This window comes from Acomys russatus, chromosome 5 (assembly GCF_903995435.1).
Source record: "Acomys russatus chromosome 5, mAcoRus1.1, whole genome shotgun sequence".
Classification (NCBI taxonomy): Eukaryota; Metazoa; Chordata; class Mammalia; order Rodentia; family Muridae; genus Acomys; species Acomys russatus.
This window is the reverse complement of record NC_067141.1, coordinates 48065527-48083146: the sequence shown is the minus strand read 5'-3', so window position 1 is coordinate 48083146 and position 17620 is coordinate 48065527. Positions and strand designations below refer to the sequence as shown.

Below are 17620 nucleotides of genomic sequence, written 5' to 3'. Positions count from 1 at the left end.
GTCCTGAACTCACTTTGTAGACCAGGCTGGTCTCAGACTCCCAGTGATCCATTTGCCTCTGTCTCCTTGAATGCTGGGATTAAAGGTGTGTGCTACCACTGCCCAGCTCCACCACAGCACGTGTGTTGTTTTTCAAGAAAGGGGTATGTGAACCATCTTACCCAGGTGTACCTATGAGCTGCAGCTGTCTCGTTTTGTTGCTCCCACTTACTGGACAGAGCTACAAGGCATCCCAGTGAGAGCAAATTTTGTCCTCTTGTACTAAAACATCATTCTTTAAGCCACAAACTGTGTCAGAGTTTTCCTTCCTTGAAGATGGGGTGATGTTCATGGCTTTAGAGAGCATCATCAGCCCACCTCTCCTTGGGGAGATGCAGTGACTCTCCTCAGATGCGATTTTCTTAACATCAATCTTACAAGGTCAGAATTCAGAAAGGTTTTGGTCTTGAGCTAAGGAAGAAAAGGAGGTCCTCCAAGCTTTGTCAGTCATCCACCATTGGTCCTGAACTTAGACATTGTGTGCTGCGCTTGTATTTTTATAAGAATTAAAGGATGTAAGGGTTAACACCAGCACCCTTTCAAGTTTCCTCACCTTGGTTTTACTGATTAACATCCCCTTCATCACTCAGGTTGCCTTCACTAGTAAAAAGGATAAGGCGCCCTTTCTTCTTAATGTTTGAGTGTTGATAGCATTTTCCAGTCTCTGTTTGGGAGATATCTCTAAGGCAACTTCTCAGGACATTTGAGCTTTTCTTTTAGATGTCAACGTACGGCACTCTTTCCAATCATGCAAGCCTGTTCTTTTCTCTTGTTAGGATAATTCTCTTGCCCAGGCAGGCTTCAGAATTTTGCCTGGATTAGTTGCCCGAGAGTTGATATTTGTACATTTTTGTTACGGTGCTAATGGATAATTTCTTTTTAAATGCCCTATTCACTGCTGCTTGTTCAAATGCCATGGGAATTCCTAGGAGAGAATTTTCACAGTCTTCCTTCTTCTGGACACATCATGTAGAGGCCAAGTTCAGTTCAACGGGTGTTTGCTGGTCACCTTCTAAGTACCGGGCAACAAGAATACCATTTAATGGCTGCCATACTGCAATACTTGAAAGGGGTAAAAGGAACCTGATGCATTGTGACAAAGATGTTATCAAAGGCTTATAGAGTGGTACCTGAAAAAGAGTTTGGAGATGAATAGTTCCCAGGGCAGGTATGGAGGAAGGCCATTCCCTCCTGAAGCGAAGCAAAGGGCACAAGGAAGACTGTAAATGTCACAGTGGAGAATGCAAGGCAGAGAGATGCAGGGAGCTTGCTGGCATCCTGCTGGCTGCACGGGTTAAACCCAAAGTGGAGGAAAGGATGTGGGTCACCCTGGTGTTTTACAAACCTCATAAAGAGGTTTGTGCTCCTAGCTGTCAGGACTAGATTGCACTGTTTGGAACACTCAAACAAAGGACTGGGAGGGAGGGAGGGAGAGAGGGAGGGAGCTTCTCTCATATGCAACTTTGAAATTGGGGAAAATGATAGGAGATTTACTGTGGAACTGTGTGTATTCACAATCTTTCTGAAGAGAGGAAGGATGGAATCACAAAGAATAAATGGAGCACACTCAATATAGGTGCTGCAACAGGCAGAAGCCCCCGTAATGCTGTCTTAATCAGATTAGAAGTGAGCACTACCCCAGGGGTTCCCACTCAAGAGAAGTACACTTAGCCTTAGATAGACCTCTGCTTCTGCCTCTCCCTTACATACACTGGACACAGAGTACTTGCAGGCCACGTGTCATACTCCTTTGTGCTTTCCCCTCTGTGTGTGTATGTTTGTGTGGTATATGTATTTGTTTATGCAGATGTGTTCCTGTGGGTGTGTGCTCATGTGTTTCTGGGTACATTTGCACATAGACACTAGAGGACAACCTATGTGTGTGTGTGTCTACTCACATGCCTGTGTCTGTGTGATATATATGTGTGTTTATACAGATGTGTTCCTGTAGGTTTGCACACATGTGTTCGTGGTTACAAGTATGCATAGCAGGTAGAGGACAAGATCAGTTCCTTCTTTGTTCATGCCTCACACTACTTTTTGAGACAGGGAGTCTCACAAAACCCAGTGCACATCAGTTGGCTAGGCAAGCCAGCTGATAATTCTAGGGATCTGATTGAGTCTATACCCCACAGCAGTATGGCTACAGATTCGCACATGTGTGCCTGTGCATGTGTGTATGTGTGTGTGTGTGTGTGTGTGTGTATGTGTGTGTACCAAGGATCCACAATATTCATGCTTGTGTTGCAAGCATTTTACCCAGTGAGCTATGTCCTCTGCCGCTGTTCTGTGGATTTTTGATAACCCCTCAGTGTAGCCTACAGTTACACTGACCTGGCTGCCCAACTTCCTCTTGCATGGTGTGTCACCCCTGATTCCAAGATTTGAGTGTTCTGGTCACAGCTGGCTTCCTGAAGACCCAGATGTTTCCCATAAGCCTTTGGACGGAATATGAGCTTCCAGAATTTGTTTGCAGTGGTGTAGTAGCAACAGCTGGGTACAAGTTCACTGTTTTTATATGACAAAGATGGCTAGTACAAGAGCATGCTGGGTAGACGGACAGCTTAGTTGAGCCTACAGTGTCCTGTTCTACCATCTTCTACTCTGTCACCTTGACAGGGGTCTCTCCCATCATTTTTCTGGGAATGCTGATATTCTGCACATCTTATGTTGGCTTCCGGAAGAGAAGGCAGAGACCAAATGGAGCCCAAGCTTGTTTACATGACTTCCCTCAAATGCAAAGCTGTGGGGCCCACTTCACGTTCTCTCCAGTGCTTTCCTAATCTATAAAATGGACAATCCTACCTGTCTGGCCCACTGATTCATTCAGACTGCCTCTTGGAAGTCAGGCAGTCCGTTAAGGGCTCTGCCCAGATTTTGCCCATCTCCTGCTAACTCTTGAATACCTCTCAGGCTTCCACTACTTGTTCTTATTTTTTTCACTCTTTTGGAGTTTCCGGTTGCCAACATCCCATCAGCCATGCTCTAGCTATTCGGCTTCATTAGGAAAACACCATGAGGCTATTCGATGCCAGTCCGGTATCAGTAGGAAGTAAGGGGCCTTGCTTTTGGTCACAGTCCGTGTGGTTTATAAGCTTTTCATGATTTAAAATATGCTCTGTTTTTGAGCCTCCAAAGGAGCAAGCCAGACAGTGGCCAGACAATGGTGGCATTTTCTTACCTCGGTATGAAGCCATAAGCATGTCAAACCCAGTTCGGATTGACTGCACAGGGGACAAAGGGTTTCCAGCTACCAACAGGCCTCGGAGAACAAAACACAGTGTAAACGGACTGTTCTAACCAACATATCTTTCCAGCTCTGGAAATCACAGCACACTGTGGAAATGAGAATGCTGTGGCAGGTAGAAGTTCAGTCCACCTCTTGCCCTTGGCTGTTTGCTGACCACAGTTACGCAGTGGCACTTTCCGTGAAGAGTTCTTTGCAGTTTTGCCGTGACTGACGTCATTGCTGGGGATTTAGGATGTTAAATCTTTAAAAATTAACTTTTAAGACATTTTTTTTATAAAAAGGCAGTAAACATCCTCCCCCTCTATGGGAAATTTAGTCACAATTAAATGGGAAATTGCAAAAGCATAAAGTCTAGAAATTGTATTGCTTAAGTAGAGTGTGAGCATGCCACAATTCTGAAATCCCAGGAAGACACATATAAGTGATTAGAAATCAAATGTCATCGACTTCACTGAGAAACTTGTGACATATTTACAAAAGAAATGAGCTACGGAGTGTACTTAATGCTCTTCAGATGTTACCAGCAGCCATAATCAGGAGTTCTTTTCAGTATCAGCCCTGGGAGGACTAAGGCCTGTAGAGTACTAAGGATTGGTGATTAGAGTTTCAGAAATCCTTAATTACTTTTGATACTTAATTACCACGCAGTTACCCCAAGCACCATTTTACATAAGTAGTGCTTGATACGTTCTGACAGCGTGCTAATTCTACAAAAACAAAAGTTAAATTTAGCTGTGTAGGTGTGAGCTCAGTGGCATGTCAGCATCCCAGGTTTTGTGGGAAGGGGTGGGGTGTAAGGTGGTCATCTTGAGCCAGAATTGCTGCCTGAGCGGTGGATTATGGAACCTACATCTGTGACGTGACTACTGGAAGCATCGGCATACAGAAGCGTGTGTGCGAGCACACAGCCTGACCATGTGATTAAACCTACCAGATTAGCATGTTGTGTTTGTTCAATAAAAACACTCAAGTGTGCAAAGCAGATACAATATCTTCTCATGGTGCTTAACAAATATTTTTAATAAATACAAATGACTAGGAAGAAGAAGAGAAGAGGAGAAGGCCTCTTGCAGAAGTTAGCCTTGGCAAACTTGTGCCTCAGTCAACCATATGATTTTCACACACATTCTGTGTGCTGTCATCTTTTGAACTCATTAGCCTATTAATAGGCCTTTTGAGACATGCTTTTCTGGCATGTCTCTTCAGTTTATGGACATACATGCTTTTGTGTTTACAGCAGTACACTATATTTTTACAGACTTTCTCAAGAAATGTTTCTGGAGAAAACTTTGTGGACTAATGTTTGGGGCGTCTTTCTAAGGGAAGCAACCCGTCCCGGTTTTGCGTTCTACCCAGCGGACACTGAACTCCTGTTGCTTATCAGGAGATGTTATTTTCCTGGTTGTCAGTCTGTTACGCAAAGCTGGGTAGCTTGCTTTAATTTTTCCCTTTAGTTAGCAGCATGACTAAATACCTTTTCATGTCACCGCTGATCACTGAGGGAAGTTTTAATAATAGGGAATCTCTGACAGGAACGGTGACTCGGCTTCTGAACCATCTTAGCTGCCTGCCTGCTCATTCACCCATCAGTCAAGCTGTATTCTTTGCAGTGAAACACTTTGTTTTTGTGCTTTTTTTTTTTAATTGAAAATTGAATTTCAAGAATATCAAAAGTTTGTTGAAGAGAAGGAAATGCCTAGGAAAAAATTTTCCATTTCATTGCCTATCATGACTTACCTGTCACAAAATTGTAAAGTAGCCTATGGCAAATGTTCTAAATAAAGTGAGGTTTTTTTTTTTCTTCATTATTTTGAGGAAGAAATAACAGGTTTTCAGAAAGAAAAATTCTTCTTTGTAGTTGAAACTCATTAAGTTTGGTCTTCAGTGAACAGAATTTTAAGGAAAAAATACTTTTCCTCATAACTCCATTTTAAGGGCCCTGCCAAACTCCATATGGATGGTTGTGTTAATGGCAACATGTGATCCTTGCATTTTTTTGGAATTTTCTTTGGTATGCATGATAAACAATTCATAGTTTAGGACAAAAATGTGAAGATCTATGGTTCTCTCTTTATAGGGGAAAAATTAAAACCCACACAGCAGGGAACATCCGAGTTACTGGTAGTGAGGTCAGTGTGTTAATAAAATAGAAAACCGAACAGCACAGGCCTGGAAGTGGCTCGGTCTGCCCCTATTCGGCTCAGTACCGTGTTGCAAAACCATCTCAGTTGCCATAGAATTCTTCGTTGGTTTTCTTACAAGTGGTAGGGCTCTTTCGGATAGCAGGAATTTTCTCCTCTAATCTAATCAAAGCGTCCTGACTAAACCCTCCATTTCGTTCTTCTGCAAGGCCTTCAAGAACTGTACCCCTAAAGTCACGGTTCCGGGGAAGTAGAAGCACTTAGGCATGTCTTCTCGACCATTTGTGTGTAACCGCCAGCCCCTCCCATTCTGCGTTTCTTCACCAAGCCCAACCTCATGTCACCCACCCCAACGCAAGTTCTCAGATTTCTCATCATTGTGGCCACATGACTCAGGAAATCTGAATCGGTCCCAATCATTACCAAAAGCCCCTTGCATCTCTAGGTCAGGCCTGATGTAGCAGTTCCTCCACAAGAGTGTACAGTAATGCCTATGTTTACATTACCGCCTTTGCTTACATTCTACTCTCATAGACATCATTGTCTGTCGGGTTGCAGTTGACTGTAAAGAATCCATTCTTCATTGTAATCATGTGTGTGGGAAAGGGCAGTATATTGCTAACTCTCAATTCTCCTACCCACTTTTTGTACTGTCTTCAGGTTTAATGGTCTGTCTGGCATCCAGTGAAAAACAGTGATGCAGAACAGCAAAAGAGCCCATCCTAGTTAGCTTTAACTGTCAACTTGGCACAACCTACGGTCGCCTGAGAAGGGAGACTCAGTGAAAGGCTTGCACAGAAGAGATTTATGTGCATGTGGGGGTAGGAGTTACTGTTTTACTTATTAATTAATGTAAGGAGGGCCAAGTCCACAATGGGTGGCACAACTCCTCGGTAGGTAATCTTGGCCTATTTAAGAAAGCTAGCTGTATGTGAGCCTGCAGGAGAGCCAGCAAGGAGCAAGGTCCATGGTTTCTGCTGTGCTTCTTTGGTTGTGAGCTTGTTCCCCGGGACAGAGGGAATGCTCTAAGAAGCAACAAGCTGTGCTGCCTCCAAGCACTTGAACTTCCCTTGATAATGATCTCTGACCTGGGAGTAAGCTCCTGTCTCCCCAGGTTGGTTTGGGTCAGAGTGTTTGATCACAGCAACAGGAATCAAACTAGCCAAAGCCCAGCCTGTTTTTATCACCTTAGTTCATCTTCCTCCACTTAACAAAAATCCCATGATAAAAATAGATGTCACAGCATCTCCTAAACTTGTGTACCACACGTGCAAGCATCCTGAGTCCTGGTCTTTCAGCTCAGCAGTGGTCCTTTCTACCGTCAGGACTTTCACCAAAGGCTACACCATGGCTTCAATCACTCATTCCTTGATTCATTGTCACATGGTCATTTTCTGCTATGTACCAGGTCCTATTCTGACTACTAAACCTATATTAATAGGAGAGGGGGGAAAAAGGCACAAAAGTCCACTGTGCTTCTGAGTTTGTTTGTATTTACCTAAAGGATGTCTGTTGTATATTATATTAGTTAATAATTGTGTTCCTTGACAATTTAGACAGACTCAGAGTTCGATAGTCAGAATATTTCCTTCCCAGACAATGCCATAATCTTTTTATTCCCTGTAGGGCATTACACATTTCAAGATACATATTGCAAACTTAAATATTAAAATATTATCGAATTAAGTAAGCAAGGAAGGCCTCTGTCAATTGGATGCACTCATCAGAGTTGACTCTGCAAAGTGCCCGTGGGAAGATGGTGGCTCTGAGGAAAAGGTGGAGCAGGGGTGGCAGGTGTAGAGTGTGTAGGCACACTGGCAGCCAGTGTCCTTACATTCTGAGAGGACACAGAGTCTGATTCTCTGGTGGCCAGTGGAAGAAAATGATAAGGGTCCTGTGATCCAGGGATGTTTGTGAGGTTTCAGAAAGACTGCCCACTTGCTTATCTCAGACCCACATAGACAGTTTTCCATGTTCTTTCCCCTGAGCCAGGACTCTTTCTCACTCCTGGATTGGGGCGCTGGAGATTGCATAACCACAGATTGAGAGTCAGAGAAACAAGAAGTCCTCTAGTTGGTAAAGCAGGTGTCACTCGGGACCTTCTTTGCAGCCAAACAATAGAAATCTAGGTCACGTGATGATTATAGAGACAACAGTAGGTAGAAGACTGAATCATTCAAATGAGGTCCCACACGTTCACACTGGCCAAGAACTGACTCATAAAAGACACTAGAGGAAGGAGCCAGGCAAATCATCTGACTGATGCCTGCTGGTCCTGTGATTCACAGTCACTTAGGGTCCCAGGGTCCAGCAGAAAACATGGTCCGGCCCAAAGAGAGAAGATGCCCCTCAGGAGACCTTGCCTCTCCCATTTCAAATGGAATCCAGGCCCTTGAGATGATGGGGATTTCAGATTTTTTTTTTTAAAGATCATTTTATGGTGTCCTTAGAGCTTTCCAAATGACATGTAAGACAGTCCTTGTTAGACACTGGTTTCCAGGCCTTTCCCAGAAGTCCTGCTTCTCTGCCTCTTTCTTGGAGCCCAGGAACACATGAATCCTGCCCAGGTGGAGTGAATGCTTATGACATCCACTGAGATTCTCTGGCTTCAGTCTCAAGGGATGCCCTCAGCATGCCCTCCCTCACATCCAGGATGGAAGGATTCATCTGCATCCGATAGCTTCATCTTCCTTCTCACTTGATATCCTGAGAGGTTCCATGTATGCAGCATGGCCTAAGTGCTGTAGAAAGCCAGAATGGCCTTTGGAAAGACAGGGACAGATGCACTAATTAAACCTTCTTTGCCATCCTTCTCTTTTCCTGCTGTAGGTCTGGGTACCACTGAGCTAGCAGAGCTCATGGACCTTCAGAGCTTTGACAACCATGGGCAGCTGTGGTCTGTGCTCTGGTACCAGCATTTGTCATGGACTATGTCAGCAAATAGACCAAGATTAGAGTCTTGGTTCTGAAATGTGGGGACAGGAGGTCTACATGAGTTACTCTACCTTGGCTGTTTCTTCTTCAGTAAGCTGTAGACAATACAACTTATCTGAAAGGCTGTGGTCAGTATGAAGATTATCTGTGTAAAACCATTGGGTCAGTTCTTGCCTCTGAACCAGCAAATGCTAGATCCTTTGCTTCTTTAGAACAGCTGTCCAAGAAGCAAAAAGAATAGCAGACTATTCTTTTGAAATATCTACGCATAGGAACTGCCACTGAGAGAGCTCTGAACTTAGGGGACAGTTATATAAAGGCCATTTTAGTTCTGTCACTGGTTTGTGTCAAGGTAAAGGCTAGACGTAAAAAATTTGAAGTGTCTGGCTATTTAGAAATACTGGAATTGTTGGGAGAGTTTCCTACTTTATTTGCATGGCATCAAATGAACCAAATGCCAGCTATATAACCAAATGCTTCCATGCCATTTGTTTGAACTACCTAGTTCCAAAGAAGAAGTATCATGTGGCTGTGCATGAAGGCCTCTTTAAGGTGTCCTGACATTAAAGTATCCATCAAGTAAGGAGTGCGTAGTCTCCAAGGTTGTTCCCTGAACAAAACTTTAGTGCAAGGAATTAGTCTAATAATGCATGAGCCCCAAACTATAGACTGATGGGGCTGGTAACCTGGTAACCTGTTAATCCCTCTCCTCTCATGGGCCTCTGTGGTGGATGACACAAGGCATTCAAAGGGAGAGGTCTCAGTTTCCTAAGAGAACTATAGCCTTGATGTGGGCAAAGAAATGAGAAGAGCCAGGAGATGTGAAACACCGCCCCCTTTCTCTCTCTCTCTCTCTCTCTCTCTCTCTCTCTCTCTCTCTCTCTCTCTCTCTCTCTCTCTCTCTCTCTCTCTCCCCCTCTCCCTCTCCCTCTCCCTCTCCCTCTCCCTCTCCCTTTCCCTCTCCCTCTCCCTCTCTCCTATTTTCCATCAGAATTTCTATTTTTTTCAGAGCTGGCCTGTGCTAGTTAGTGTCACCTTGACACAAAGTTGGGTCACCTGGGAATAGAGAACTCTGAAGAGTTCTCTGCATCAGGACTGCCCTTAGTGCGTCTTCGTAACTGACTGCTGGCACACTGTGGGTGGTAGTATGCCTGGGTCAGTGGCCCTAGGTTATAGAGAGGTAGGGAGCCAAGCAAGCCAAAGGAAGTCAGCAGTGTGTGGCCTCTACTTCAGTTCCTGCCTTGAGTTCCTGCCCTGCCATCCTCAATGATGAACTATTACCTGAACATGGAAGGTGAAATAATCCTTTTCCTTTGCATATTGTTTTTTGTTCATGCTATTTACCACAGGAAGAGAAAAGCAGCTAGACCATGGCTCTCACGTGGCTGGATGTGGAGATTCTATATCTGGTCTTGGTGACCCTGGGCTTTACCTTGAGTAGGACCCACCAGGGAGACCTGCTTGACCAAAGGACACACCTCAATCTCCAGTTTGCATAGAGGGCTGTTGCAGTGGAGGAACCCCTTCTTTATTTCCAGTGGCCTTTTTTTCTCTGTCTTGTGCTCAACATCTCTGGGTACCATAACCCTCCCTTGTTCTATTTTCTGACTCTGCGTCCTATGCTGAGTGAAACTTTGTGCTTTAAGGTGACCACAAAGATGATGCTCTGTAATTGTGCAGAGGTGAGAGGGCTGCAAGCGTCTATGAAGTGAACTGATTTTTAGACAGAAAAAGATTCCATCCTTTACCCTGTGGTTAAGGTACCACAGATGTTTTGCCATGCAAATGTTCATTAGGTGACTGCTATACAGCAGTGGCTGTTCCAAGTTCTGGGAACAGTGACAAACTAGATGAAGTCTCTGCCTTCATGGAACTTCTTTTTTTTTTTCTTTTTTTTTTTTTTTGAGAAAATATGTATGATATAGAGATAATAAAAGAGATGCATGCATCTCTTTCTAATTTTTGAAGACTGTTTCTAGCGACCATTTTAGGTTGACCACAAAATTTTCTGGAATATAAAGGTGCTTCTCAGGTTCTTTCCTGGAACTTGGCTGGTAGGAGATACTCGAGTTCTTCTCAAGGACAGAAGATCTCCAGGGCAATCTACAAAAGGCCACTGGAGTATTGAAGAAAAAAATCCCAGGTGCCAAGGAGAATGAAGGTGTATATCTCCTCTGTGTATTTGTTCCTATCTCTGAGACTCTGGTAGGACGCCTCCCACTTGAGCTCATCTACATATCCCTACAAATGCAATGATCAGATAACTCCTCCCACTTAAGCTCATCTACATATCCCTACAAATGTAATGATCAGATAGCTCCTCCCACTTAAGCTCATCTACAATATCCCTATGAATACAACGATCTTATAACTAAGGACAACACTCTACACTTCCTAAAGTAATCCACAAAATTATGGTCTACAGGAAAAATAATGAGTCTTAAAGCTCATAAATATGCATTCTTCTTTCCTTGGCTAGGAAAAAACTATATGAGAAACCCAAGGGATTCGACAGGCAGTGCCTGTTGCCTTGTCTTCTAACCAGACATGGGCTGCTCAGTGGTGTTGGCAGGAAGGTCTCTCCACCAGGACTGATCCTCAATAGAGCTGGGTAGGGCCTCCCGCTTAGACCTGCTGTCAGGCAAGGTCAAAGAAACCATGTCAAAACTTTTATGTTTTGCTGTTTTTTTTTTTTTTTTTTCTTCCTATTGGATACTCTTTCTTCTCTTCATTTCTGTTATAAAGGTGAGGTACGCAACCATTCTGCTCTATCTCTTGTTTGTAAACGGGAATGTTTGTCTGAACTGTCCAGCACCTTTCCTGACAGTCCATCGAATCACAATCAAGGAGCAAAAGCCTTTGTTTTGCCAGCCTATATGCAAACAAACACAGCCTACGACGTGACTCTGCATCTCTGCAAGGCACAGTCTGCTGGTAGGACACGTACATACTTGGTAGAGTCTTCTCTGTTGATACGTTCCTATCACGTGGTTCAAGGACACCTACCTGGAATGTCCCCACCCTCTACTGGGAATGCTGAAGTGAGTCCACCATACAGTGCACACAAAAGATGTGACACAAACTACCTTCCGCTGCTGTTGCTTTCTAGAAAGGAAAGGCCTCTATAGAACAGGTGAGCACCCTGGTAGTCTAGCCTAAAGCAATACTTCCTGGGGGGTGGAAGGGTATGACTGCTGTTTCCTGACCTATATACTTATACTCCAGTTCTGTCTCACAAGACTGAAGTGTGAAATGTGTTTTTTTTTTTTTTTTTTTTTTAAAAAAAAAAAGATCTAACAGTCTAATATACTTACTAACTTGAAGGCCAAGAGAGTAAAATAATTTTCTGGCTTTTATTTCAACCCTTAGGAGACTGGTTGTTTTTTGTTTTGTTTTTTTTAAGAATTTAATTGAGAACATTGCTGAAACATGGTTGGTTAAGCCTGGGGATCTTAATCAATCTACAGTCACTCTGCCTTGTATAGTACTGTGAACTGTGTGTTCATAGTGAATTAATGAATTAATGCTCACAGCTATTAACTGTGAATTAATTAAAACTGAATAGGAGCTGGCCAGCTACTTCTTGAATGCTTGATAACCGCACATGACTACTGCGTTGGACAGTGCAGACACATTGCCATCCCTAAGGAAAGTAGGTCCTGCTGGACAGCACTGCCCTGGAAGTCCCTCCTCCCCCTGGGAAGGAAGTCAGCACCTAACCTCAGAAGAGGGACTGTGCACTTTTTATTTTACATGTAGTCAAAGGGCCTCCAGTACCCTCTGTGACAAAGTGAGGAAAAATGCTTTTAGGATGGATTGCAGTGCTAGGTGAAGAAATCCTCAAGTAGTATTCAAGAGTAAAATAGGATATCAATAATATTATACATATATATATATTTTAGCCATCTTGCAATATAATCAATTTCATTATGACATTTTCACATATATATGTGTGTGTACATATGTGTATGTACATATGTATGTGTGTATGTGAGTCTGTTTCAAAGTTATGAAGGTATATAACTGGCCATTTTTCAACTATGTAAATAAAGGTAATTCCTTTCATTCATTGTTTATGCCAGCCTATGTTATTGTTATAATTAGCCCCAAACCTTTTTTATAATTAGAAAAGCAAGTTTGTTTTTCGAAAGAAAAACGAACTTGCCAAAATTGAGACTAGGAGGAACGAGTCTCCTTGATCTTTTAGATGCTTCAATTTAGGTAAAAACAAGATGAATTTTACAACTGCCCCCTTCCATTCTTGGAAGTAAAATAACGTATAAAAGGGAAGGGTGGTGTTTGTAAGCAACCCTGATAGCTAACCCTTCTTGTCAGTTTGTGTTGGTTTGCGTGTCCCTGCTCCAGCTCCAGTACCAGTCCTCTAGGACATGGACTGTCCCCTGTTTCTGTGGCCCTCCAGCAGTACCTGAACCATCACTTGATAGTCATCATTGATGGACAGACTGGCTGACCTTGCCATTGCTCTTAGGTTTTATGCTCACAAAATGTGTTAACAGCTTGCTTCATTTTGCTTTTGGGTCTGAGAAGTCACAGTCTTTCCAAAATTTGCTGTTTGAAAACCATCTACTAGAATACGGGAGACATTCATCAAAAAATGAGCTAGGCTGTCTCTAGGTTTGTATGTGTGAGAAGATCCTAATGGAAAAAAAATTTTTTTTTTTTTTAGTTTTATTAGTTTTATGGAAATAGCACTGGGAAGAAAACATGTTTAAAAAAAAAATCTTCTGAGCTTCCAGGCCCCAACCACGCACAGCGATGTATTCAGTGTCTTCTGTTCTGGCTACCCGAAGTGGGTAGAGTACCAGCAATGAAGAGGCATCTCTTTTCCTTAGTTAGCTATTAGAGTAGTTAAACATGCTTGTAAGGACATTCTAGGTTTGAATAGGTTCTCAAATCAATCGCGGTCCCCAGTTAGGACTCACAGTCTCCTTTGTTCTCACCTTCCTTAGGTCCCAAGTGAGAGGGAGATAAAGCCCAGAATCCTGTGTGGAATGTCACTGGGTATACTCTGTACCACAGAGCTCTTAAACTTGCACACATCGCAACACCAGAATACAGATTGGAGCATGTGACATTTCTGCTCCCTCTCAGAAACAGGAAGGAAGATAGGAAAAAGGATGAATTAGTTTTCACAAAAGGCCAGTGAGTGTCTCTGTCGTTGGCACCTGAATGATTGATGTTCCTGTTTGGAGAGCCTTGGGAGTTCAGTGAAAAATGTCTCCTCTTCTTGGAAGGGTAATGTTACACTAAGGAGTGATATGAGGGGATTTATGGGTGACAAAATTGGAGTCAGCATGGAACTGTAGCAAATGTCTGTTGTGCTCGGTAAGGAGACATTTCATTCCAGCAAACCCACATGGTCATGTCCCAGGGCTGCTTCTACATGGGCCTGACTATGGGGACCCAAAGTCAAGAGCTGTCAAAGGGATGACCCACACCAACAGATCCAATTCCTGGTTCTTTCAGACCTCTTAGCCATGTTGTTCTGGGCTCCACTGAGGTGAATGAACAAGTCAAGGTGCATGTTATTTCATGCAGTATCGCAGTATCTGGGAACCAAAGCTCATTTCTCCATTGAGTCACAATGTTCCAGCTTTTTTTTTTTTTCAGCTTGTGATATACTTTTAAAATTACAATAATTCATCCTTAATTCCATACTGAGTTTTATTCCCTATGGTTACATCTGTTCTTACACTGAAGGGATATCTTGCCTTTTTGAAAATGTAATTTTCTTTTTTTTTTTTTTTTTTTTTTTTTTTTTTTTTTTTTTTTTTTTTTTTGGTTTTTCGAGACAGGGTTTCTCTGTGTAGCCTTGACTGTCCTGGACTCACTTTGTAGACCAGGCTGGCCTCGAACTCACAGCGATCCGCCTGCCTCTGCCTCCCGAGTGCTGGGATTAAAGGCGTGCGCCACCACGCCCAGCTGAAAATGTAATTTTCTAAAATCAAATTTATCTTATTTTTGAGAACTATATTTTCATGGTAAAATGATTTTACTTTTAATTTTATCTGTTTTTCAAATACATATATAAATTATATTATTTAATATAGAGAACATTATTATACACTATGTAAATGTTAACTTCTGCAGTTTTGATGATAACTGTATGACATCATCACTACCATTAGCACCATTTTAGAGGTTAAGACACATACACCAAGACTATGCAGTTGGAATGTATTTTATTCAGGATTTGAACCCAGGCCAGTTGGACTCCAGAACACTTGCTTCTCATGACTATTAAAATCTGGGCAGAAGTAGAACAAAAAGACAACTATAGATAAAGCATTTTGCTGTCTCCGTCCTTATGCTTAGACTTTCAGAAGCTGATCTTTCATAAAGTATTCAGTTTTGTCTCTTGCCTTTTTAAAAAAAAAAAAAAAAAAGAGAGACAACACTGGCCGGTGTTGTTAGGATGCCTCATGAGCACCGTTTCAAGGGCTGTTCAGTTCTGTTACCAGGAAAGTACAGCTCTCTGTATTCTACCACTGTCTGGTGCTTGGCCATTTGGCCTCTGCTCTTGTCATCATTTGCGTTGTAATGACCGTCTTGGCAGAACATGCACTTCAGCATGGTCTTTTAGGATTGCTTCTCAGTCCAAGAGATTAAACCCAGGCATGTACTTACCTCTAGTTGGTAGTAGTCAGGGCCTTGCCCTGGGGTCTGGAAAATGGACTCTACTTTCCCCAGTGTCTACAGGGCTAAACGGACTTCTCTCTTCTCCAGTCACATGTCAGCCCTAAGGAGAGAGCTTTTGCACAGACTGTGAAATGTGTCTGTCACTTTAATGTCTTTTTCTTGGTTAGCTTTGACATTGGCTTCCTTCGTTTTGGTCAGCTGTTTGAGAGTGATCTGTTTGGGCCCCTGCCTGTCTCATTTAAAAGCATGCAAAAGCCACGAGAATCAAAAACAGCATTTACTTCCTTATGTTCCTCTCTGTTTAGATGTGGAATTTCCGTACACATATTCTTAGTCTAAGATGTAATAATCATTTACCTTTCCCTAAGCCTTACCTGAATATTTTCTATTGATTCTATACAAAATGTAGTTACCCACCTATAAAAGTGTGGGTGTGCCTTGAACATGAATCTGCGTTTCGTTTCTGTCTTATATCATAAGCTCCTGAAGGATGGAGTCTATGTCTCTATGAGCATCAGTTAAGCTCATTTTTAGTGACATTTACAGCACTTGTAGAATAGCTTTTGGCCAAGGTGAGCCAAAAGCATTTGCTAGGTAGCTTAAGGTTCCAAATGAGCAATGAGAAGGCTCCATTTGCAGTCAGGTGCATGCACCCACTTTGCCCAGTTAAAGAGCTAAGAAGAACCAGACAGCACTACCCTTCCCCATGGAGGGGGCCTAAACCAGGCTATCCAGTCTTAAGAAGAGAAGGCTTTAATGGTGGAAGACATGTGGGACCAGGGTTCCAAAGTTGGGTGAACTGGTTCTGAGTTCTCCATCAGTCAGTGTCTGCAGAAGGAACTGTAGGCCACTCCCCCTAGCAATCCCCTCATTTTCTCATTTAAAACAGAATCATAATACCAATAATGACTGACATTTCTAAAGCACTTTAGACCATTATAGACCTGCTTCCTTATCCAGTGCCTCAGTCGCTGTGCACAATAGCCTGTGCAGCAGACAGTGACACCCACATTTTATGGCTGGGACCGCACACAGTGCTAAGCAGCGTCGCGAAGCAGCAGAGCCTCCAGTCCGCATCACTAGAGTGGGGAATGAAGATTACATTATTACGTTTTTAAAAGCTTATTACACGCTCAGAAAATAATCCATTGATACACACTATCATGAAGCAAAGAGAGAACGGGGCGGCAGGGGGCGGGGAGAGTAAGGAATCGGGAAGGATGTAGATGATCAGCAAAAAGGACCATGTGGGAATGAAAAAAAAAAAAAAACCATTGAATGAGAGCAGAAGTGAAGGGCGGAGGTGAAAACATGATCACCAAAAGGTTAGTGGTGATTTTCAGGCATTGAGATTTCTCTATCATATTATTTATTCCCTTCCAGTTTTCTGCAAGGATCAGCAGCAACAGTGAAGCGGATTCTGTTACATCCAGCCACGGGGTACTATGAACCTATTTAAAACCACGAGGAAGATTAAAGTGTTGGAAAGATGAATAGATAGGTCTATGAAGGGGTTTGTTGGCTTGTTTTCTGCATTCTGTGGGGTTTTGTCAACTATGAAAATGGACCAAAAGGCAAGATAAAGGAAATTAAGATGTATTCAAATCCCCAGTGGAAGGGGCTGGGATGAGAGCATGTCTTCCTAAAGGGTCACAAGCCAGCAAGCGTTGATTGCAGCTCATCCAAACACTGGGCTAGAAGACTTCTCTAGGTAGTCCAACATGCAAATCATCTGACCCAGTGAGGTGCTTCCTGGGTAGGGATGGTTTCTGCCCCGAAATAGCTCGTTGTCATATTTGTGTTTTCAGGATTTTATGGCCAGCTGCAGACATTCTGCCCTCCGCATTATCCTGATCCCCAGAGAACTGTGCCACCCAGCAGCTCCTGCAGTATGGTGCCTTCGTTTGAGGACTGTCTGGTCCCCACGTCCATGGGTCAGGCCGGGTTTGATGTTTTTCATAGAGCCTTCTCGACACACTCGGGCATTACAGGTGCGTGTCTGTGGTTTAGCCAACAAGATGAGAGAGGCCAGGCGCTTTCCCTGTGGCTGGTGGGGACCTTAGGGAATCCAGTCGAGCTACCCCTGAGATAACTCTTTTTTTTTTTAATATTTATTTATTTATTATTTATACAGCGTTCTGCCTGCATGTACACCTGCAGGACAGAAGATGGAGTTAGGTCACATTATAGATGGTTGTAAGCCTCATGTGGTTGCTGGGAATTGAACTCAGGATCAGGACTTTTTGGGGGAGCAGTCAGTGCCCTTAACCTCTGAGCCATCTCTCCAGCCCCGATAACTCTTGTCTTTACCTTGCTCCTTGACTCTCACCCTCTTGCTCAGCTGCACAGGGGCCAGCATGTCTCCCTTAGCCTGTGATAGCTCCTCCCCGAGAGCCTTCCCAGTCCACCCTCTCGTCTTTGCCACTCTACTCCTTTTGTCATTGCTTGACAACCCAAGTGATAAGTTGTGTCACTTTCTTTCTAGAATATCTTAGGAATGTCCAGTCTCATCAACCCTTAAGCCCTCTTCTCTGGCCCAGCATAGGGGCCCCATGGCTTTACCTAGAAAGGCTCTCTAGACACCCTGTCCTTATCA

The 17620-nt window shown here is 43.2% G+C and overlaps 1 protein-coding gene across 2 annotated transcripts in view; it reads left to right on the top strand.

Annotated features, from left to right (window-relative positions):
* The window catches only part of Glis3 (GLIS family zinc finger 3), a 407159-nt gene that overhangs the window by 388332 nt on the left and 1207 nt on the right, over window positions 1-17620 (top strand). For both annotated transcript variants that reach the window (XM_051146301.1, XM_051146302.1), the window contains one exon: window positions 16833-17015. In XM_051146301.1, the coding sequence (XP_051002258.1) occupies window positions 16833-17015 (183 nt within the window). The remainder of the gene's footprint in view (window positions 1-16832; window positions 17016-17620) is intronic.